This window comes from Macaca thibetana, chromosome 3, assembly GCF_024542745.1.
Source record: "Macaca thibetana thibetana isolate TM-01 chromosome 3, ASM2454274v1, whole genome shotgun sequence".
NCBI lineage: Eukaryota > Metazoa > Chordata > Mammalia > Primates > Cercopithecidae > Macaca > Macaca thibetana.
The window spans coordinates 179708723-179732949 of record NC_065580.1 but is presented as its reverse complement, the minus strand read 5'-3'; the positions used below and the strand labels follow the sequence as shown (position 1 = coordinate 179732949).

The window sequence follows — 24227 nt, the reverse complement described above, 5'->3', positions numbered from 1 at the left end:
CCCGACCTCAGGTGATCCCCCCGCCTCAGCCTCCCAAAGTGCTGGGATTACAGGCATGAGCCACTGCGACCGGCGAAATCTTCATTTCTTAAGAACGGCATTATCATTTCTCAGAAAACATAAAAATTAGAAGTTTCACATGTAATAGAAAGTTTCTTGGACTGGCGCAGTGGCTCATGCCTTTAATCCTAGCACTTTGGGAGGCCAAGGCGGGCAAATCACTTGAAGTCTGGGGTTTGAGACCAGTCTGGCCAACATGATGAAACCCCCATCTGTACTAAAAATACAAAAAGTAGCCGGGTGTGGTGGTGCATGCCTGTAGCCCCAGCTACTCAGGAGGCTGAGGCAGGAGAATCGCTTTAACCCGGGAGGCAGAAGTTGCAGTGAGCCAAGATCATGCCACTGCACTCCAGCCTGGGTGACAGATTGAGACTCCATCAGAAAGAAAAGAAAGAAAAGAAAAGAAAGAGAGAAAGAAAGAAAAAGTTGGTTTCCTAATTCACATGTCTTCATATTTCAAGCTGAGAAGAGGTGAAAATTCCTTAAGTATAAATTAACCTTTGAATATGATTGTAGGATTTTAATGATCTATGGGTGTGTTAATAGATCCATTAGTGCGGAGACATTTTTGTAAGGATGGATGCTTTATTAACCACAGTTATTTGTGTATCTGTAATTACAGCCTTCTTGATGGAGCAGGGATCATCACCTTTAAGCTGGTTTAGAGGCTATATAATGTGGAGTGCTTGGTGCTTTACTAAGGGCATTTCATTTAATGGCTGTGTACTATTTCTTAGCTTGGTTTGAAGACAAAAAATAATAATTTATATGTTCCAGAATAAATGAGATTATCTTATTATATAGCTTCCAGAAGACATAATTTCCAAGTTGACAATAGCCACAAATGCATTTTAAGGTGTCTTTAATATATTTCATATAACTGCATAATTTTAGCTAGTTTATGAAATGATTTAGTCACAAACCAAAGTTCTAAAAGTGACTTCATGTAACGTTTTAAAAAACAATAGTTCCCCAAATAAGATAGACTGCTTCTTTCAAGATTATTTAAATCTTAGAATGGTACATTTAAAAAAATCTGTGTTCAGTAATTTAAAGAAGCAGGAAAAAATTGAGCTTGTAAAACTCACATTTTAAAAAACACATTCTGGGATGGGCACGGTGGCTCACGCCTGTAATCCCAGCACTTTGGGAGGCCAAGGGCGGATCACATGAGGTCAGAAGATCGAGACCATCCTGGCCAACATGGTGAAACCCTGTCTCTACTAAAAATACATAAATTAGCCAGGCGTGGTGGAGCGCACTTGTAGTCCCTGCTACTCAGGAGGCTGAGGCAGGAGAATCACCTCAGGAGGCGGAGGTTGCAGTGGGCCGAGATCACGCCACTGTACTCCAGCCTGGGCGACAGAGCGAGATTCTGTTGCCCCCTCCCAAAAAAGCACATTCTGAAAAGATATATTTAAGGTGTAATGATTTGTTATTGCACAGATATTTAAATTTTATTAACATATTGCCATAGAAAATAAACATTCAATTCAACTTGAGAAATACTTGAGAACCTACTATGTGCTTTCAGGAGTGATGAAGACAAAAAAATGTGCTTTTTCAGACTTCTAGAAGTATTTAGAACAAGAAAAGTGATTAATAGGTATGCAAATGCCTAACATAGAAGGAGGCAAAAGCTAAGAATTAGAAGAAAAAGTACCAGGAAAGGGATTAAGATAAAAATCATTTTGGGTAGTTGTTGTTCCTCTTCTTCCTCCTCCTTTCTCCTCCCTCCCTCTTCTCCCTTCTCCTCGTCCTCCCCCCTCCTCCCCCTCCCCCTCCTAAATCCTTTTGGGTAATTTCTCCTTCTCTTCCTCCTCCTTTCTTCTTTCTTCTTCCTTCTCCTTCTTGGATCACGGCTCTCTGCAACCTCCGTCTCCTGGGCTCACTTTACTAGCTCCACTTACTGAGATCCTGCTTAGGGGGTTCCTGCACATAGTAAGTGGAAGCTAATAAAACTAATATTGGATAATATTTGTCTGCCTAACTCAGCTTCCGGAGTAGCTGGGACTACCACATCCGGCTCATTTTTTATTTTTAGTAGAGACAGGGGTCTTGCCATGTGGCCCAGGATGGTCTCTAACGCCTGGGCTCAGGCGATCGTCCACCTTTACCTCCCAAAGTGCTGGGAGTTCGAGACCAGCCTGGTCAATATGGTGAACCCCCCCCCCCCCGACACTAAAAATACAAAAATTAGTCGGGCGTGGTGGCGCGCGCCTGTAGTCCCAGGTATTCGGGAAGCTGAAGCAGAAGAACCGCTTGAACCTGGGAGGCGGAAGTTGCAGTGAGCCGAGATGGCGCCACTGCACTCCGACCTGGGCGACGGAGCGAGGACTCTATCTCAAAAAAAAAAAAAAAAAAAAAAAAAAGAAAGAAAGAAAAGTTCTCGTAGAACAGTGTTAAACAGATGAACAACTTCAATACTTGCTCTTCTCTGCTTGATTTCATTTAGTGTGGTGAGTAAAAATTTAAATTCCAAATATTTACACGCAATTATATCCAGTAGAATTCCTGTTTGCTCAAATAGGAAGTCCCTAGCCGTTACTCATGTTGTCTTACGTCTGTATTGAACTCTTACTAGGTTGCAAAAGCTTAGGCAGAACTTTACAATCAGATGGTACAGATTTTGCAAAGCCACTTCCTCTTACTACCACTGGTCATCTGTCATTTATTAGGCTGCCATAAAGCAGGATTCCCCTCAAATCAAGTTAAATTAGAATCACTGATAAGGCTCAGGCACTAGTATTTTTAAAAAGTCCTCCAAGTAATTTTAATGTGCAGCCAGAATTGCAACTCACCAGGCTAAATTGTAGTTGCGCAATTTTGGTCTTCCTGATACCTGATTTCTTTGCTCTTTCTCTTTTCTGGTTCAATGTATAATAAGAATTTTCCAGTATTAGTTTTATTAGCTTCCACTTACTAAATTCTGCTTACGGGGGTTCCTGCTTAGTCTAGACAGTAAGCAGGAACTTACAGACGATGTAAGCTTATAGACCACATAAGCAGGAACCCTGTAAGCAAGAACTCAGTAAGTGTAAGCTAATTAAAACTATGTGCCAGGCAGGGTGCCAAGCATTTTCTGGGCATTATCTCACTTAACTTTCGTAGCAACCCCGAAGTAGGTGCCATTTCTATGAAACCTGCCCAATTACTGCCCCACTCCGCGGTACAAGCTCTTACCCACCGCTTCTTCAATACACTCCTGTTATGGAACTGTCGGGGCACTCCAAAGTCTCTATGTAGTTATAAATAAACGTTATCTGGAAGAGCAGCCTAGAACTTTCAAGATCTCCAATTCACACTCCAACTGAAGCCTTTAACTACCCCTACTGAGCCCCACTTTCAAAGCTCACTCACTAATATTGGATAATATTTGTCTGCCTACCTCAGCCTCCGGAGTAGCTGGGACTACAGCGTCGTTACTAGCCAGCTTCAGGGCTAGAACAGCCTTTATGTGCAAGTGGAAAAAACCTCAGGTATTTCCCAAATCGGTAGCTGCAGAGGGGCTCTATCCTTACTGGAGATGGAGAAAAGCCCTCTCGCGCCTTTTATGTCAGCCCACGCGACTCGTTAAGAGAGCGAAGGCCAGGGACTGCCCAGGTCGCATCCCGAGAGCCTGAGGTCAGAGTCCCTGCCCCTGGGGCAAACCGCGAGGGGTGGGACGGGTGGGTGTAAGCGGGGCGGAGGGTAGGAGCCGCCCTAGAGGCCGTCCCTCCCAGTGCCCTGTGCCTCGCCTTAAAGGAGGGCGCCAACGCAATTTCAGTATCTGGGAGACGGGCTGCCCCACCCCCGCGCGCAAAACCCTGATTTAGCTTAAGGGATGAAGGCGGGGACCCCTGCGCAGGCTTGCGGTGTGGGAGACGGCCGCCCGAGCCCTCCGACGCCGCGCTCCTGGAGGCCGAGAGTTCCGCGCAGGGAGGGTCTCGGGGGCCGAGGAGTGCCGCGCCCGGTTGCCAAGGCAACCCCACGCGGCTGCAGAAGCCGGCGCTCGCAGCAGGGCCAGGGCCGCTGCCGGAAGTGACGCGAGTTCACCTGCCGAGCGGGGGCGGGGAGGAGGGGCGGAGGGTGCAGAGGTGCCGCCGCCGCCGCGAGCCAGTCGGGAGCGCGCGAGGCGCGGGGAGCCTGGGACCCAGAGCGAGAGCCGCCTACCTGCAGCCGCCGCCCACGGCACGGCAGCCACCATGGCGCTCCTGCTGCGCTTCTTGCTCCTCTGCGGAATCGTGGGTGAGTGGGGGCCATGGGGTCCTCAGCACCCGCCCAGCCCGGGGGCGCTCGCTGCCCGCGGCCACCCAGGAACAATGGGGCATGGGGGAGGGGGCGGGCGCGATTTGGGGACGCTACTGCAGGGGCTGCGGGGCGGGCAGAATTGCACAGGGGCGCTTTTGCGGGGCCAGGCGCACCAGCCTGGCCGGGTGGAGCCGTACCGGAGGGAGCCGCGCAGGGCGCGCGGAGTGCCCGGGGACCGAGCCCCCGGCGGGGGGTGGTGGCGGAGGGGCTCGGGCGCGGCGTGTTGGGTGCGCCTCGCAGCTCTCCAGTAGCATTTTCTGCCCCGGTGCGGGCTTGCCTTTCTTTGCTCTCGCCGTCTCCCTTGTCAGCCTTCGTGTCGGTTCCGTCCAGCGTTACCCGATTTCAAAAGCCTTGGGCAACGAGTTTTCAGGTGTCGAATCGCCCAGGCGGGGAGGCTGAATTGCAAACGCCATTATTCAATGGACATGGAGCTGCCCCGTGCCTCGGATCGGCCAGGCTATCTCTAGGAAAGAGGCGCTGAGCGAACTCCAGCCTGGACGTTCTTAGTCTCCTGGAAGCAGCTCGCCCAGGCAGGAGCTGCTAACCAGACGCACATTGTGAAGTAGACCGTGGGAAATCAAAAGTGGGTTCCTGCAAAAATGTAGCATTGGTTTCTGTAGTCCTTGGGCAAAGTGCAAAGAATTCAGTGACCTCGCTTTTGAGTTTGTAATGTGTCGGTTCGTTTTGGAGATAAGACGGGCTGAGTTGTACAGGGTAATTGCTAGAGGCTTAGCCAAGTACGTTGGTCGACTGCTCCTTTCTCTGGGAGGGGGGAAAAAGGCGTGTAAAAAATGCGTGGACCATTAGGAGGCATAATCATTTTGACACTTCAAAAAACGCATGTTTCCATGTCAGTGTTTTAACCAACTGATCTTGCTTGTCAAGCTAAGCGTTTTATAACCAAATAATTCATTTTTAAAAATCCGTAGGTGGGATCCCAGGAGGCGCACTTAGTATAGCCTCTGGAAAGGTAATTTTGTTGTTGTTGTTAGGTGCTCTGAAGCAGGATAGAGTGGCCCTTTCTGTTGGGATGGCTCTCTGCTTCCTGTTGAAATGTTAATTCCATTGTTGGATGCCACAGCTGTGAGCATTACTCATGGGATGAACATTCTATTAACAAGTCTAATCTTCGATCTGAGCCTATAGCACTACCTCCACCTTTTTGATTAATACCATTTAGACTTGGCTGGCTGAAATGTCTAAAGTAACTCTTCCGGAGAAGATGAAGGGTCATAGAACCAGTTTGCAGGTACATTCCCACCATTTTTTTTTTTTTTTTTTTGGTCAAGGCCGAACCTGAAGTTGAAGTTGAGAACACAGTGTGTTCTCTGAGAAAAAAAAACAAAAAACGTTCTAGACCACATCTAAAGCAGAAAAGTGGAAGAACATAAATTATGTGGAGGAACTTTTTTTTTTTTTTAAGATGGAGTTTCGCTCTTGTTGCCCAGGCTAGAGTGCAATGGCACGGTTTTGGCTCACCACAACCTCCGCCTCCCGGGTTTAAGCGATTCTCCTGCTTCAGCCTACTGAGTAGCTGGGATTACAGGCGAGCGCCACCACGCCCCGCTAATTTTTGTATTTTTCGTAAGAGACCGTGTTGGTCAGGCTGGTTTCGAACTCCCGACCTCAGGTGATCCACCTGCCTCAGCCTCCCAAAGTGCTGGCAGGGATTAGTTGTTGTTGTTGTTGTTGTTGTTTTAACGGGAATATTTAGCTATTTGGATTTTTTTTTTTTTTTGAATTCTTTTGTTTTTTGGAATGCCTCACTTTGATAGGCACAATTCTAAGAAATAATATTTTGATGCATAGAGTCTTTGTGCTCATAAGGTATACATGGGGACAGTGAGCATTTACTCGAAGGGCCATTATCTTCAGCTAAACAAGGCAAGTATTTTTATTCCAATTTTTCAGTTTAAGAAACGGCTAAGGCCAGGCACGGTGCTTGTAATCCCAGCAATTTGGGAGGTTGAGAGGGGAGGATCATTTGAGTTTAGGAGTTTGAGACCAGCCTGGGCAACATGGCGAGACCCCCTTTCTACAAAAAATACAACAAAACAAAACTCAAAAAAGAACTAACTAGGTGCAGTGATTCTTGTCATAGTCCCAGCTACTCGGGAGGTTGAGATGGGAGGATTGCCTGAGCCTGGGAGGTTGAAGCTGCAGTGAGCCACGATCATGACACTGCACTCGAGCCTAGGCGACAGAGTGAGACCCTGTCTCAAAAAAAAAAAAAAAAAAAAGAAAGAAAGAAACAGGTCAGACTAATTGATGTATGGCTTTATTTCTTCAAATATTTCTGACCATTTAGAAATGCATTGGTATGGGCTGGGCGCAGTGGCTCACGCCTGTAATCCCAGCACTTTGGGAGGCCGAGGTGGGTGGATCACGAGATCAGGAGATCGAGACCATCCTGGCTAACACGGTGAAACCCCGTCTCTACTAAAAATACAAAAAATTAACCGGCCGTGGTGGCGGGCGCCTGTAGTCCCAGCTACTCGAGAGACTGAGGCAGGAAAATGGCGTGAACCTGGGAGGTGGAGCTTGCAGGGATCCGAGATCGCACCACTGCATTCTATCTTGGGCAGCAGAGCTAGACTCCGTCTCAAAAAAAAAAAAAAAAAAGGAAATGCATTGTTATGAACTCAAGTTTACTGTTAACATGATTGACTCCTACATTAGCAAAACAAGGAAAAGGCTCATATTCAAATTATGCCATCAGTGATAGATATTCCTCCAGCTCTGAAAGAGTTTCGTGGTATACTCTGGCTGCAGATGGGACTCCTTTTGATGTATTTTTATTGGCTGCCTACTAGTGAGTCATATTACTAGTAATTCTGTAGTAGTAGCAGTAGTAAGCAGAGGCAGTAGCAGTAGTAGTAAAATTAAACCCTTGATCAGTTTTGCCTTGAATCTGTGCTCTCATCACACTAGGCTCTTCTGCCTCTACAGCAGCCACTTGCTCTTACTACCACTGGTCATCTGTCATTTACTAAGAACCTACTGTTGGTTTGACTGTGTGCCAAATACTGAAGGCTTTTATTTTTAGCTCTTTAATGTCATAGTCTTAGTTTGAATACTTTGAGGCATCGTGAGGACCCTAGGATTCTTCAGGGCTTGGATTGACATTGTAAACTAATGTGGCCTAGGGACCTGCAGCATCAGCATTACTCAGGGGTCTTGTCAAAGTTTGGGGTTGTGTTCTTCAGCTGCCAACATGAATGGAACTAAAAAAGTCTGGTCTCCCAACCCCTTGTTAGCTATTTGATGGTGGCCAAGCCTCACTGTGTGTCTGTTGCCTTATGTGTCAAGAATGGGGATCCTGGGGCAGGTGATGGGGGTTGGAGGTGGGAGGGTTGGGTAGATGTTGGTCAAGGGATACAAAATTAAATCCATTGTCCAACATGGTGACTATAGTTAATAACAATGTATTATATTTTTGAAAATTGCTGTGAGTGAATTTTAAGTGTTCTCACCACAAAAAGTATGTGAGGTAATGCATATGTTAATTCCCTTGATTTAGCCATTTCACAAGGCACACATCTTTCAAAATAATGTTATATGTAGATATACATATATAATTTTTGTCAATGAAAAATAGGAAAAAAAAAAAAAAACCCAGGCCGGGCGTGATGGCTCAAGCCTGTAATCCCAGCACTTTGGGAGGCTGAGACGGGCGGATCATGAGGTCAGGAGATCGAGACCATCCTGGCTAACACGGTGAAACCCCGTCTCTACTAAAAAATACAAAAAACTAGCCGGGCGAGGTGGCGGGCGCCTGTAGTCCCAGCTACTCAGGAGGCTGAGGCAGGAGAATGGTGGGAACCCGGGAGGCGGAGCTTGCAGTGAGCTGAGATCCAGCCACTGCACTCCAGTCTAGGCCACAGAGCTAGACTCCATCTCAAAAAAAACCAAAAAAACAAAAAAGCAGAAAAATACCAAATAGGGGCTCTTATCTGAGAGTTGTTGAGGAGTAAAGTGAGATGCTTATCGTTTTGTTTTATCTGTAGCCTTTGCTTTACATTAAAAAAGAGAAAAGATAAGATGTGATCTTTATCCTCTCCATATGCCCCTCTTCATCTTTTCATTCCTGCGATTATACCACCATCAGAGGAGAAGATGCCTCTCCTCCAAGGCAAGCCTCCTACATTGGCTCCTCATCCTGTCTGTTGTGGGGTCTCCGTCGATTACCAACTTAACTCACTGCACACGATCAGAGGACAGGACCATTGCCTGTATTCATGGTTGCAGTCCCTGCATGGTCTTGTGGCTCCTGGCAGACAGCTAGTGTTGAGCATGTCCTTTTTGCATGACTAAAAGTTTTCAACTCCTTTGCCACTAAGCCTGTGTGTATGATAGAGCTCTCTTCAGTTCATCACTCTCTCCCTTCTCAACTAATAAAGATGGTCCTTAGAGTGATTATTCCACTAGTCATGTCTGAGTCAGTTTTTAATCTAAAGAAGCTGAGTTTCTGCTTTATCTTTGACCTCATTCTATTTTTCCTCCTGTTTCAGTTGCCAAAGGTTACAGTAATGCATGTGCCAAACTGATTTATCTCTTTGGAGCTCCTTGACACCTATTTTGGTTCTTTCCCATCCTGTTGACCTGCCCTTTACTACCTTCTAAAATAGGTGCCTTAAATGTCAGCCTTCCTTATGGTTTAGCCCATAGACAATCTTGATCTTAAACCTGGGTGACCTCTTGTATCCATCATGGTAATCTCCCAAGTATTGATAGTAAATTAAAAATATTTTCAGCTCCCAGCCTGACCAACATGGTGAAACCCTGTCTGTACTAAAAATACAAAAATTAAAAAATTAGCCAGGCATGGTAATATGCGTCTGTAATCCCAACTACTCAGGAGGCTGAAGCAGGAGAATTGCTTGAACCTGGGAGGCTGGGGTTTCGGTGAGCTGAGATCCTGCCACTACACTCCAGCCTGGGTGACAGAGCAAGACTCCATCTTAAAATAAATAAATAAATGAATATATGTATACGCATGCACATATATAATATATTATATATTTATTGTATATTATATATTACATGTATTATTTTATATATTATATATAACATATAATGTTATATATAATGTATATATTATATGTAATATGCTATATATTACATATATTATGTTTTATATATAATACATAATTATATATAATATAATTGTAAAAATATATATGTGTATTATATCATATCTAGTATGTATAATATAATTATAAAATATGTGTGTATTATATTATATATAGTATATATTGTATCATATATAGTATATATTTAATATAATATTTAGTATATATTTATATATATATAATATATACATATTTGCACCTCAGCCCACCTCTCCTTTGAATCCTGGGCCACTATTTCCAACTGCCTAACTATTCAACTTCCATTTGAATACCTGACACTCTTCACTCTCCAAATACACTCACCTGTTAATTAAGTGATACTTAAGGTACTGATACTACTGTGCAAAGCCGTGTGCTAGGTGCCCCTACAATAGAATATGACATTGCAAGTTGCAAAAGCCTTGATAGAATTTTTCAATCAGATAGTACAGCTTTTGCAAAGACAGAGATCTGAAGGGTGTGATATGTCTTGGGAGTTGAGTAGTTCAGTCCGTGTAAAACATCTAACCAATGCTTCTCAAACTTTGTGCATCTGAATGATTCTTACAGGGAAGTCTAGGTGGGGCTTGTGAGTTTGCATTTTAACAAGTTTTACCTGATGTCACTGCTTACCACATTTTGTGTGGGTAAAGATCTAAAAGCCGCACTGAGAGCTTGGTAGGAGCTGACAGGTCTGTGGGGTTATGCTCCCCAACCCCCACAGTACTAAGACATTTGTGGAAGTGTCGAGAAGTGAGGTTATACACTGAGGTTTTTGCTGTTGAATGGTAGCTATGTAGCGGTTCTCGAGGAAAGCAGAACTGATAGAGCTAACACAGGAATCCTCTGGGGTGATCTGGACATGAGCAGTCCCTGTTGAAACAGCAGGACAGTGTTGGGCTTCCAGTTTGATCTGGAAAGCTTTTCTGAAGAAGATAGTAGTGGAACCTGATGTCTGGTTGCTTGAATCAGTGGCACGAAAAAGTTGGAGAGATTTCTGACTTGAGCGTATGATGATGTCACTAACCTACAGGAAATAAAAAGGAACAGGTTTTAGGGAGATGACAATGAGCTTAAGTTTGGACAGGTAGTATTTGAGGTGCCTGAGAGGGATGGAGGTAAAAAGATATCTGGTAGGCAGTTTGCAACACAGGACTGGATTTCAGGAAAGACAGGCATTGGTGATACAGACTTGAAAATTCACAGCTGATAGGTGGCGTCTGTGTAAGGTGAAGGAGGAAATGCAGGTAGGACTAGAAGAGAGAAGGTGAAATGTGAGGCGGGGGAAACATCAACTTCTAATAAGTACATGAGGAAGCAGCTGGGAGAAAGAAGGCGTGATAGGGGATATAGGAGACCTAGAGGATGAAGGTGTGCTAGAGACTGATGCAAAAGTGAGGCTAGTGGGTTTTAGCACTGGGAGACTGTTGAGAACATTCAGAAAGTTCCCGTGGGGAGGACAGTTCTGCAGAAGTGAGAGTGAAGCCACATTTTAATTTTTATTTTTATTATTTTGAGATGGAGTCTTGTTCTGTTACCCAGGCTGGAGTACAGTGGTGCAATCTCAGCTCACTGCAACCTCCACCTCCTGGGTTCAAGCGATTCTCCTGCCTCAGCCTCCCGAGTAGCTGGGACTACAGGCACCTGCCACCATGCCTGGCTAATTTTTAGTAGAGATGGGGTTTCGCCATGTTGACCAGGCTGGTGTTGAACTCCTGACCTCAGGTGATCCACCCGCCTTGGCTTCCCAAAGTGCTGGGATTATAGGCGTGAACCAATGCGTCCGGCCAGGTGCCAATTTTAATAGAGGATTGGGCATCAGGCAAGTGGAGAGTGAAAAGCAAACTTCGCATTTGCAGGTGGTTTGACAGTGAAGCTTTGCGTATGTGGCCTTAATTCGAGAGGGCAGTAGCATATCCCAGGGGAGAAGGTGGAAGCCAGCAGATAAAGACTGTCAACTTCTCTCCATCTAGATCTACAGTCTTGTCCACATCATCATTCTTGCGCAAAACATGATATTTCTCCTGAAGGCCGATTCCTGAACTTTGAACCTTTTGGCTTCTCAGGGATGTCAGTCTGTTATCCCATCTGTTATAGCTGGATTCCATCAACTTTAACCAACCTTATTTATCCCTCTTTATATCCCTTCAGTACTGTTGTCTCTTTTCCTTTATTTTTTATTTTTAAATTATTTATTTTTTTGAGACAGTGTCTCTCTCTGTTGCCCAGGCTGGAGTGCAGTGGGCTCAGGTGGTTCTTCTACCTCAGCCTCCCAAGTAGCTGGGACTACAGGCACCCAGCCTTATTTTTCTTTTTCTTTTTTTTTCGTTTGTTTGTTTTTGTTTTGAGACGGAGTTTTGCTTTTGTTGCCCAGGCTGGAGTGCAATGGCGCGATCTCGGCTCACCTCAACCTCTGCCTCCCAATTCTCCTGCCTTAGCCTCCTGAGTTACTGGGATTACAGGCATGCACCACCATGCCCAGCTAATTTTTTAGTAGAGACAGGGTTTCTTCATGTTGGTCAGGCTGGTCTCAAACTTCCGACCTTAGGTGATCCACCCACCTTGGCCTCCCAAAGTGCTAGGATTACAGGTGTGAGGCATCGCACCTGGCCTTTATTTTTCTTTATTAACCGGATTTCTGGAAAAAATGGTCTGCATGTACTGACTGCATTATTTTCTTTCATGCTCACTAATTCTTCCATCCTTTTCAATCTAATTTTCATCCCCTTCTACTTCTTTGAAACTGTATTTGCTGGAGATTGCAGTTAACACTATGGCCACAGCCGCTGGTCCCATCACACCTTCAGCCTCTTAAACCTCAGAACAAATGGCTCTATTGAACAGTTTTTGCTCTTGAGCTGTTCCTCATTTCCCTTTGTGTGGTCCATTTCCTTCTGGTACCATAAATGCCAAGGTTTCTCAGTGAATGGGTGCAATTACTGTTTATTTGCCTATAGTCTCCAGTACATTTCTAGTCTCCCTTCTCCACCTTTACCCATATCAAACCATCCACTTAACGTCTCTACACAGACTTCCCACAGGCATCTCCAGCTGATTCCATTTCACACTCTTCTCTCTCACATTAATTGGCATTTTCAGCCACCAAAATGCCCAGGCGAAAATATGAGTATCTTACTTGGCCCTTCATATTTTCCCACCTGCTCACATCCAATTTTGAAGTCATTGTGTCCCTCCAGCCACTACCTGTAATCTAGGTTATACCATTATCTCTTCAGCTTGTTGAGATGCTTTCATAATTGGCCTCCTGTTGAGTGAACTTTACCCTGTCCTCCAGGCACATCCTGTTACTTACCGCAGCATGTTCTAACCCTTATCAAGCATGCCGATATTGTCATTGTTTTCTCTTGCCAGAATGTACATTTCATAGGTCAGGGACTGTTTACGTTGTATTCCCAGTATATGGCACAGGGCATGTTCATTGCATAAGTGGGGAAACTTACGCTAGACGGGAATTCATGTTTGTAGGCTTGGGAAGTACCTAGAGGAGAAAGCGTTTGAAGATCAAGAATAGGTACCTCATGGAAGAGGTAAGCAGGGCTGGCCCTGTGTCCTACACAGGTCAGCTTCGTGTCAGCTTTGCCAGGTGTTCAGCAGTGGAGTTTATGTCACCACTCACATTTAGTTTCCCTACTTGCAGCCAGTTCTCCCCGCTTCCCTTGTTTCCACCTTTCCTCTGTCAGAGAAGTCATCAGATGAGAGTTGATGCTTTCTGTCATTAAATAAAGGAAATAATTGAGGCTGGGAACTTTGGATTCAGTTTATTTGGTGGCTAGCAAATAGTGGACGTGAAGATAATTATTAAATTATTAAAATAAGATAATTATTAAAATAACCCAGAAAGCAATTAAAAATTATCCAACCAGAATGACCTTATGGGTTTATCTTACTGACTTTCATCTGTGTTTCTTAAGAAAACAAACCTAATAATCTAGAATAATAATTGTTCAGTTGGGTTTGGATTTAGGCTGGTTCTTTTTCTTTCTTTCTTTCTTTCTTTCTTTCTTTTTTTTTTTTTTTTTTTTGAGATAGAGTCTTGCTCCGTTGCTCAGGCTGGAGTGCAGTGGCATGATCTTGGTTCACTGCAACCTCCGCCCTCCGACTTCAAGCAATTCTTCTGCCTCAGCCTCCCAAGTAGTTGGGATTACAGGCGCTCGCCACCATGCCCAGCTGATTTTTTTGTGTGTGCGTGTGTGTGTGTGTGTGTGTGTGTGTGTGTGTGTGTGTGTATTTTTAGTAGAGATGGGGTTTTGCCATGTTGGCCAGCCTAGTCTTGAACTTCTGACCTCAGGTGATCCACCCATCTCAGCCTCCCAAAGTGCCGGGATTACGCATATGAGCCACTGTGCACGGCCTACATTGCTCTCTTCTGTGCCTTCCCACTTGTCTTTCTTCCCTCACCTTATTGCCTCACCCATTCTTTTTTTCAATAGTTACCCAGGGCCAGGTGCGGTGGCTCACGCCTGTGATCCCAGCACTTTGGGAGGCTGAGGCAGGCAGATCACCTGAGGTCCAGCATTCAAGACCAGCCTGGCCAACATGGTGAAACACTGTCTCTACTAAAAATACAAAATTTAGCTGGACGTGGTGGTGTGCGCCTGTAATCCCAGCTACCCAGGAGGCTGAGGCTGGAGAATTGCTAGAACCCGGGAGGCAGAGGCTGCAGTGAGCAGAGATCATGCTGCTGCACTCCAGCCTGGGCGACAGAGCAAGACTCCATCTCAAAAAAAAAAAAAAAAAAAAAGCCAGTTAGAGGCTGGGAGTGGTGGCACACACCTGTAATTCCAGCACTTTGGAAGACTGAGGTGGGAGAATCTCGAGCCCAAGACTAGCCTGGGCAACATAACAAGACCTCGTCTCTACAAATAAATACAAAAATTAGCTGCGTGTGATACAAAAATTAGCCAGGTGTGGTGGCACATTCTTGTAGTCCCAGCAATTTGAGAAGCTGAGGTAGGAGGATTACTTGAGCCCAGGAGGTTCAAGGCTGCAGTCAGCTATGACTGCACCACTGCACTCCAGCCTGGGCGACAGCGTGAAACCCTGTGTCCAAAAAAAGTTAGCCAATTAGACTTAAATTAAGCCTTTGAGTTTTACTTGACTCAGCAGTATTTGTAGTGTATTTCAACTGGCAGGGTGCTTGCAGAAGAAGACTGTTTCTTGATCTATTTATAAAAAAAGGGAAGATAGGAAAAGGGAAGGAGATTAACAATATTTTTAGGGTAGGTGTGAGATCAGTGGTATGGTTCAGTTTGTTCTTTGGTACTTGGTGAGAAAAAGGATTAACAAATTAACCAGCATTGATACATACTAAGAAAATACAAATTTCTCTGAAAACGTTAAAATCATTTTCATTCTTTCAAAGATATTTCTCACTGGAATGGGAATGGTTTTAATTTCATTTACTTCTTTTTTTTTTTTTTTTGAGACGGAGTCTCGCTCTGTGGCCCAGGCTGGAGTGCAGTGGCCGGGTCTCAGCTCACTGCAAGCTCCGCCTCCCGGGTTCACGCCATTCTCCTGCCTCAGCCTCCCGAGTAGCTGGGACTACAGGCGCCCGCCACCGCGCCCGGCTAGTTTTTTGTATTTTTTAGTAGAGACGGGGTTTCACCGTGTTAGCCAGGATGGTCTCGATCTCCTGACCTCGTGATCCGCCCGTCTCGGCCTCCCAAAGTGCTGGGATTACAGGCTTGAGCCATTGCGCCCGGCCTCATTTACTTCTTAAGAAATAAAAGTGTGTTAAGATTTTAGGAAGAAACAACATAACTCATTGCCGTGATTTTTTCACTTTCCCATAGTTAAGAGGTGTGTTCTGTGTGAATTTTAGACATTGTCGGAGGAAGTGTGGTTTGACTGCACATTTGACGTTCTCTCAAGGAATCTCAAGGGACATACAATGAACCAAATTTGTTTAGCCCCACCTTTGTTCAATTGTTGGAGTGACCATCACTTACTCTCTTCAGTGTCTCTCACAAGTATTTTATTTTATTTTATTTTTATTTATTTATTTATTTTTTGAGACGGAGTCTCGCTCTGTCGCCCAGGCTGGAGTGCAGTGGCGCGATCTCGGCTCACTCAAGCTCCGCCTCCCGGGTTCCCGCCATTCTCCTGCCTCAGCCTCCCGAGTAGCTGGGACTACAGGCGCCGCCACCACGCCCAGCTAATTTTTTGTATTTTTAGTAGAAACGGGGTTTCACCGTGTTAACCAGGATGGTCTCGATCTCCTGACCTCGTGATCTGCCCGTCTCGGCCTCCCAAAGTGCTGGGATTATAGGCGTGAGCCACTGCGCCCGGCCGGTCTCACGAGTATTTTAAACTTTTGAATACTGGACAGTTCCCATGGGAGATTTCTCTCAAGGACCAGACACAAACTTTTGACTTTGTTTTGTGCCAGGGTAGTTCTGCAGGAAGAGTTGAGAAGACTCTTAACTTACTCAGTTGTACAGTGGAAATCTGATACTTCTAGAATGAACTTATAAAACTGGACAAGCAAAGTGATCATATCTTATTTTTAAAGACAATTGCACATACATCTCATTTAGAGCCACTCTCTTAACCTTGGGATAGAAAGGACACATCATATTATTCTCATGTATAGGAAGCAAGTTCTAAAGCCGAGGCAGTTGTGGCATTGGTGTAGAACAGTGCTGTCCAACGGAAATATAACACAAGCCACATATGTAATTTAAAATTTGCTAGTAGCCACATTAAAAGGCAAAAAGAAAAATGTGAAGTGAAACTGAATATATGTTGTTTACACAAAACATACAAAATATGCTTCTTTCCATATATGATCAAATGCAAAATATTGAGATATTAAAATGTTTTTTGTACTTTGCCAGAATCTAGTCAGTGTTTGATCTACAGCACATCTCATTTGCACTAGCCATGTTTCAAGTGCCAGCAGCTACTGTATTGGTCAGCACTGGGAGCTTTAGTTCCTGTCACCTTCCACCATTGTCCTAGAACGTTTAACCTGGAAAAGCACGGGGGCAGTGTGCCATCGAAACACCTTTCTCAAATGGAACATGCCTTTGTAATTGTTCTCATGAGATTTTACTTCTCAAATCGTTATTTTTTGTCACATAGTATTTGTTTCCTGTTAGCGATGAGCTAAAACAAAGTTTCTTATTTCTTACTTAATCTCTTGTAATCATCAGAACATTTGTTACAGGCACACAAAATCACATCAGCTCTCCTTATTCCATAGTTAAAGGCAGTCACATCTTGAGTATACTGCAGAAAAGTATATGCATAAGAATTATATTTTTAACTTGCCTATGGGGGAAATAAATGCATTTATGGAGAGGTGCAGAAAAAGCAGGATAGAATGGCCCCAGGTAATGGTTGCTTGGGAAATATAAATTCACTTAGAGATATTAAAGAGGAATTTATACCAAGATTGAGGCAATCAAGTCAGACATGCTCACAACAGGGATAATTTTCTTATTGGAGTTAACTTTTTCTTCATTAACTTCAGGATTTTTCTATAAGGAAATACACTATTTGCTCATTTTGCTAATAACATGTGTCTATTTCTTGGATTTCTTATTTTCTGTGATCACATCTTTATAAGACACTTCATCTGGGTGGGTTTTGGTTTTTTGTTTTTGTTTTGCTAAATAGTCACTTTTCCTGTCTCATGTTAATTGAAGAGGAAGAGAAGCGAGCTGCAAGTTTTCTATGAGCAAGGAGGCAAAGGAAGATTTCCTTATATGGAGTGTGATACATATTATTCTATGAAGGTGATGAAAATATTCACCATGGCAACTGATCTGCCTTACCCATAATGCAAAATACCCTACTTGCATTTATTTTGCCAGAGAATTCTGAAATTAGGATCTATGTAGTAGAGAATATGGGGAAGGTAATAGCTATTTCAGCTGAAAAGGAGAATAATTTTTCTTATGACTAGTGAAGTGCAGTAGTGAGAAGGGGGGAAAGAGAAGAACAAAGAGTTGGATCTGTAACTGTGAACAATTGATTGAAATAATTCACTACTTTTGGACCGGCCAAGAAGAATAATGATTTTGATTAGAATTGGAATTTGAAGGCTCCCCCGAGTTGAGTATGTCTGTGTGTGAGGGGAGTGGGGAAGGGTTGAGTCACAATCCAGTTCAGCAAATCTCTGCCAGGATGTTTACTTTGTAGCTCCCCTTATCTGATTTTCCATTGTAAATTTGTATTAAATATTTCTGATTAGCAGCCTCAATTCCTGTGGAAGTTTGAGGGCAAATAAGTAATATAGTATGTACTTATGGGCAAGGCATTGTAATAGTTGCTTCAGGAGATTTAAATGAGTAACACACCATTCCAGTACTCTTGGCAAGCTTAAATCCAGAGGGAGGAGCCAGACAGTTATTCTTGCAACTATGGTACCAGGCAGAGCAAGGCAGGGATCATAGCAGATATGCTATCTAAAAATGTAAGGTATTCTGATTATTCCTTCCGTGCCTTAACTGGCATCTCTAAACCATTTTTCCTTCCACCCTGGGAACCCCTCATCCTCTGAGACTTCTGCCCTCTGCTGATACCTAACTTGTAGTTGCTTCTCCTTGTTGTGGTTTTTTTTTTTTTGTTTTTTTTTTTTTTTTTTTTTTTTTTTGAGATGGAGTCTCGCTCTGTCGCTCAGGCTGGAATGCAGCCTGCTTCTCCTTGTTGACAAGAAATGCTCAGCTTCATATTCACCCCCTCCCCCAGCGTTATCTGGCATTTTAGTATTTACATTTTATAATGCACTTTTCTAACATCCTTACACCACATTTTCTTGACCTTTCAAATATAATGATTTTTTTAAGCAATTTTATTTAGGCAATGCTCTCCTTATGCTTTGTTGTTGTTGTTGTTGTTTTGAGACGGAATTTTGCCCTGTCGCCCAGGCTGGAGTGCGGTGGTGCAATCTCGGCTCACTCCAAGCTCCGCCTCCCAGGTTCCCGCCATTCTCCTGCCTCAGCCTCCCGAGTAGCTGGGACTACAGGCGCCGCCACCACACCCGGCTAATTTTTGGTATTTTTAGTAGAGACAGGGTTTCTCCATGTTGGTTAGGCTGGTCTTGAACTCCCAATCTCAGGTGATCCGCCTGCCTTGGCCTCCCAAAGTGCAGGTATTCCAAGCGTGAGGCACCATGCCCAACCAACCAGAGACCCTTTAATTCTTAGATCTTCACTTCTAAAATCTTGAACTCTAATCACACATCCCAGCTTTCTCACTCTGCATCACGCCTTCTTCTTAGTATCAGTGAGGCCTCCAGACCCTTCCCCAACCCTCAAACCCCTACTAGTCTTCTGGCTACTTTAAAACCAGAATTTCGTCACTAATCCTGGTCAGACTCCAGCTCCCATTCCTGTTGTGGATCAGTTCTACAGGCAGTTTCTTTGCTCCTGCTCACAGACTGTGATGCACAGCTCTGTGGATTGGGGAGGTACTTTTTATTGTCCAATTTGACTAGACTTTTTGTCTTTTTTTTGAGACAGAGTCTCACTCTTACCTAGGCTGGAGTGCAGTGACGCCATCCAGGCTCACTGCAACCTCCCCCTCCCTGGTTCAGGCGATTCTTCTCCCTCAGTCTCCTGAGTAGCTGAGATTACAGGTGCCCGCACCATTCCCAGATAATTTTTGTAGCAGAGACGGGGTTTCACCATGTTGGTCAGGCTGGTCTTGAACTCCTGACCTCGTGATCTGCCCGCCTTAGCCTACCAAAGTGCTGGGATTACAGACTTGAGCCACTGCACTTGGCTTTTTTTTTGAGACAGTTTCATTCTCTCTCCCAGGCTGGAGTGCAGTGGCATGATCTTAGCTCACTGCAAGCTCTGCCTCCTGGGTTCAAATGATTTTCATGCCTCAGCCTACTGAAGAGCTGGGATTACAGGTGTGCGCCACCATGCCCTGCTAATTTTTGTATTTTTAGTAGAGATAGGGTTTTGCCATGTTGGCCAGGCTGGTCTCGAACTCCTGACCTCAAGTGATCCACTCGCCTTGGTCTCCCAAAGTGCTGGCATTACAGGTGTGAGCCACCGCACCCGGCCGCCTTTTTGTCTTAATTTTAAGTATATTAATAAAACATTAGAATATTATGTATTTAACACAAAGACAATTTAAATTTACTTTTTTGTTGCTTATTCTTTCAGATATTCTAAAATTTATTTTTAAGTAAAGCTTTTAATTGAAATTATGACATGCACAGAAGACCACACAGTTTAGAGCATTAATTTTTATAAACGTACGGGGTAGAGCATTGTCATAAAGTGGCCATACCTATATACCTAGCAACCAGATCCAGAAACAGAACCCAACCCACGTCTCAGAAGCCCTGTCATGCCCGTTCCTGTCTCTTCCTTTACTATTTTTCTTTTTCTTTTTTTTTTTTTTAAATTGAGATGGAGTCTTGTTCTGTTGCCCAGGCTGGAGTGTAGTGGCTCTATCTCAGCTCACTGCAACCTCCGCCTCCTGGTTTCAAGCGATTGTCCTCCCTCAGCTTCCCGAGTAGCTGGGACTACAGGCGCATGCCACCATGCCAGGCCAATTTTTTTTTGTATTTTTTATTAGAGACGGGGTTTCACCATACTGGCCAGACTGGTCTCGAACTCTTGACCTCAAGTGATCACCTGCCTTGACCTCTTGAAGTGCAGGGATTATGGGCGTGAGCCACGGCGCCTGGCCTCCTTCACCCTTTTTTCCATTCTTGTCTGATTTCTAACAGTGTAGATTAGTGTTAACATTTTCTATAAATAGAATTCGACAGTTTGTGTTTTTTGTCTAACTTGTTTTACTTCTCATGTTTGTAAGATGATTTATGTTGTGTAGCTTTATTTGTTTGCATTGCTGTGTGGTATTCTATTATGTGATTGTACCACAATTGATTTATTTATTCTACTGATGGACCCTTTTTCCCAGCTTTTTTGCCATTATGAAATTACTACTGTGAAGACCAGGCTCAGTGACTCACGCCTGTAATCCCAGCACTTTAGGAGGCCGAGGTGGGTGGATCACTTGAGGTGAGGAGTTCGAGACCAACCTGGTCAACATGGTGAAATCCCGTCTCTACTAAAAACACAAAAATTAGCCGGACAAGGTAGCACACCCTGTAATCCCAATTATTAGGGAGGCTGAGGCAGGAGAATCACTTGAGCCCAGGAGGCAGAGGTTGCAGTGAGCCGAGATTGTGCCATTGCACCACAGCCTGAGTGACAGAGCGAGACTCAGTCTCAACAAAAAGAAAAAAGAAAATACTACTGTGACATCCTACATGTGTTTTCATGCATGTGCACATAAATTTCTACCTATCAATGAAATTTCTGAGTCCTGTAGGTTATACATAAGTTTCGCTTTGATTGATACTGCCAGTCAGTTTTCCAAAGCTAATTGTACCAGTTGACACTTTGATCAAAGAGTATGGAAGTTCCAGTTGCGGTCAGGCGTGGTGGGCCCATGCCTGTAATCCCAGCACTTCGGGAGGTTGAGGCGGGTGGATCACCCGAGGTCAGGAGTTGAAGACCAGCCTTGCCAGGGTGGCCAAACCCCATCTCTACTAAAAATACAAAGATTGGTCGGTTGTGGTGGCAGGCACCGTAATCCCAGCTACTCAGGAGGCTGAGGCAGGGAGAATCACTTGAACCAGGGAGGCGGGGGTTGCAGTGAGCTGAGATTGTGCCATTACACTCCAGCCTGGACGAGACAGTGAGACTCTGTCTCCAAAAAAAAAAAGAAAAGAAAAGAAAGTTAAGAAAGTTCCAGTTGCTCTACATCCTCATCATGGCCTTCTTTCATTTTGACTATTCTGGTGGATGTGTTAGTGCCATCTCATTGTGATTTTCTTTTCTTACTCTTTTTATTATGGAAACTTTCAAATATATGTAAAAACTAGAGAAAATTATATGACAAATCCCAGTATATCTTTGCTCAGCTTTATCAACTCTCAACTCATGTCGGACTTTTTATGCTGCTCTGTTGACTTCGATTTGTTTCCCCATTCCTCTTCACAGATGTCTCCGACTTAGACCAGTCTCTAAAATTCTCTACCTACGAAATTTTCAGCCTCTTGTTCTAAGTTAATGTTGTAGTCCCCCTTTGTCATAGAGGCTGTCAGGTACAAATTCTTGCAATTTCTTGTAGTCTGATTTATAAACTTAACGATAAGTGTGCCAGTGCTTACATCTTTCCTCTAATCTCTTTCTGGTTTTTTAGAGGTAGGGTTTCACTGTGTTGTTCAGGCTGGTCGAGCAAGTGATGCTTCCTCCTTGTCTCCCAAAGTATTGAGATTACAGGCTTGAGCTGCGGTGCTTAAGGTCTAATAAAAGGTGTCTTATTCCTGAAAAAGAAATATATATATATATATTTTTTTTTTTTTTTTTTTTTTTTTCGGTGGTGGGGGATAGGGCCTTTCTCTATCCCCAAGCTGGAGTGCAGTGATGCAGTCACAACTCACTGCAGCCTCGACCTCCCAGGCTCCCACCTCAGCCTCTGTAGTAGCCGGGACTACAGGCATGCTGTGCAACTCATTAAATTTTTTTTTTTTTGGTAGAGATGGTGCCTTCCTATGTTGCCCAGGTTGGTCTCAAACTCCTGGGCCTGAGCAGTCTTCCCGCCTCAACCTCCCAAAGTGTTGGGATTTCAGGTGTGGCAAACAAGTCCTTTTCCCCAGTTTTCTAGGTCTCATTCTTTTCTGAGGGCTTGATCTTTCAGTCTGTGGTGTTTTGCTGTAAGATTGTTATGTCTCCCATTCTATTTGCTTTTTCCTTTTGACAATAAATGTACTCCGTATTTCTCATTTCAAGAAGAGCCTTTCCTTGACCACATATCATACATTGTCTACTTTCTCCCCTCATTGAGAACAAATTTCTCAAACTAGTAGTTACTTCTGTCTTTGCTCACATCTCTCAAGCACTGTGGTCAGATAATCCCCAAAACCTTCACTAAATCAGATTTGGCTTAGCTCACTGATGATGTTCCAATTGCCAGATCTAGTGGATACATTTCAGTGTCATTGTTTTTACATAACAAATTGTGAGTTCTTCCTAGTGGAAGGCACTGATAAGTGTTAAAAATAAAAGATGACAAGACATAGGGTTGTGTATCATAGTGAAGTAGCAGACTTATCAGATGACAGAGAATTGCCTACTAGCTACTATATTTATTGAAGAGTGAACACCAGGATGTGCTGCCGCTGTTCTAAGAGGTTTACATGTGTTATTTGATTTAATTTCTCCAATGAATTAGGCATTGTTATTATTTTTAATCTTCATTTTAAAGAGAGGAACACATCTAGTCATGGAGAAGCTAGAAATTGCCTGAGGCCAAGCATTTAGTCAGATAAATTTGAATCTGAATGCAGATCTAACTTTAGAACTCCTACTGTTGAAGAAATGTCTGCATTTGTTGGGAGCTGGACTCAGCTCCTGCTAATGCCTTTGAGATGTGGATACAGGGGAGGGGAAGAAATGATTGTCAGGGAAGGCTGCTTGTTGGTTGATTGATCGATGGGCTAGAATTAGAACATAGTTAGGTCTGAAATAGATAATTTAGTTCAACACCCTTAATTTACATTTGAGCCCTAGGGAAGCAACTTGTCCAAAATGATACAGAACTTTTTTGTGTAATAAATTTGACAACAGTCAAGTAACCTAGTCTGACATTTATTTGTTTTTCCAAAAAAGAAAAAGTTTCACCCAAACTCCTGAACCATGTGCTGCCTAAAATACTACTAGAAATGTAGTGTATAAATTCCAAACATTTCTCTACCGTGGTGATTGGATTAGGATTTCTAATAATGCACCCACTGTATTTTTTTTTTTTTTTTTGAGACGGAGTCTGCTCTGTCGCCCAGGCTGGAGTGCAGTGGCGCGATCTTGGCTCACTGCAAGCTCCGCCTCCCGGGTTCACGCCATTCTCCTGCCTCAGCCTCCCGAGCAGCTGGGACTACAGGCGTCCGCCATCTCGCCCGGCTAATTTTTTTTGTATTTTTAGTAGAGACGGGGTTTCACCGTGTTAGCCAGGATGGTCTTGATCTCCTGACCTCGTGATCCGCCCGCCTCGGCCTCCCAAAGTGCTGGGATTACAGGCGTGAGCCACCACGCCCGGCACACCCACTGTATTTTATAGTGACTCCAGAAATGAAATCTTTATTACTGTTGTATGATGTTCATGGATTGACTACGTATACATACAGAGTGAGTGTGGCTGCAGAATCGGTCAGCCTAGATTTGAATCTTGCTCCTACAGTAGCTTAGATGTGTCTCAATGTGTTTGTTTCTTCATTACAAAACACAGATGGATAATATCAGTACCTTTCTCGTGGAGTTGTTATGAGAATGGAAAGAGTTAATATGTGTAGGACATTTTGAAAAGTGCTTGGTCTATAATAAGTCCTCAGTCACTGTTTAGTTGGTATTTATTGTTAAGGTGATGGTTTCCTCATTTCTATTCCAGTTTATTTCCTGGGGGCCTGCTTTTTGATTTCTCACTGGGGATAGGGAGCTGGGAATTGATATTTGAAAAGTACAAAGAAAAGCAAGTGTATATACTTATGCCATTTCTCATTGTTATTAATTTATCTTGCTGTAAGTTTTAATTTCCTTAGCTCTGAGTACATATTGACAGTCTATACTAACACTCATGGGAATTAAAGAACCAAAACTCTTAGACAGTGAAGAGCATAATTTCTACCTCTCTGTATTTTCTTCTTTTTCTCAGCTATATATATATATATGTATATATATTTTATTTTTTAATTAATTTTTTATTTTTATTTTTATT

General features: G+C 43.7%; 1 protein-coding gene across 3 annotated transcripts in view; it reads left to right on the top strand.

Moving 5' to 3' along the window:
- The first annotated feature begins 3951 nt into the window (after positions 1–3951).
- Positions 3952–24227, top strand: part of CXADR (CXADR Ig-like cell adhesion molecule) — a 105289-nt gene continuing 85013 nt past the window's right edge. For all 3 annotated transcript variants that reach the window (XM_050782175.1, XM_050782176.1, XM_050782174.1), the window contains exon 1: positions 3952–4287. In XM_050782175.1, coding sequence (XP_050638132.1) covers positions 4245–4287 — 43 coding nt within the window. In that variant the 5' untranslated portion in view covers positions 3952–4244. The remainder of the gene's footprint in view (positions 4288–24227) is intronic.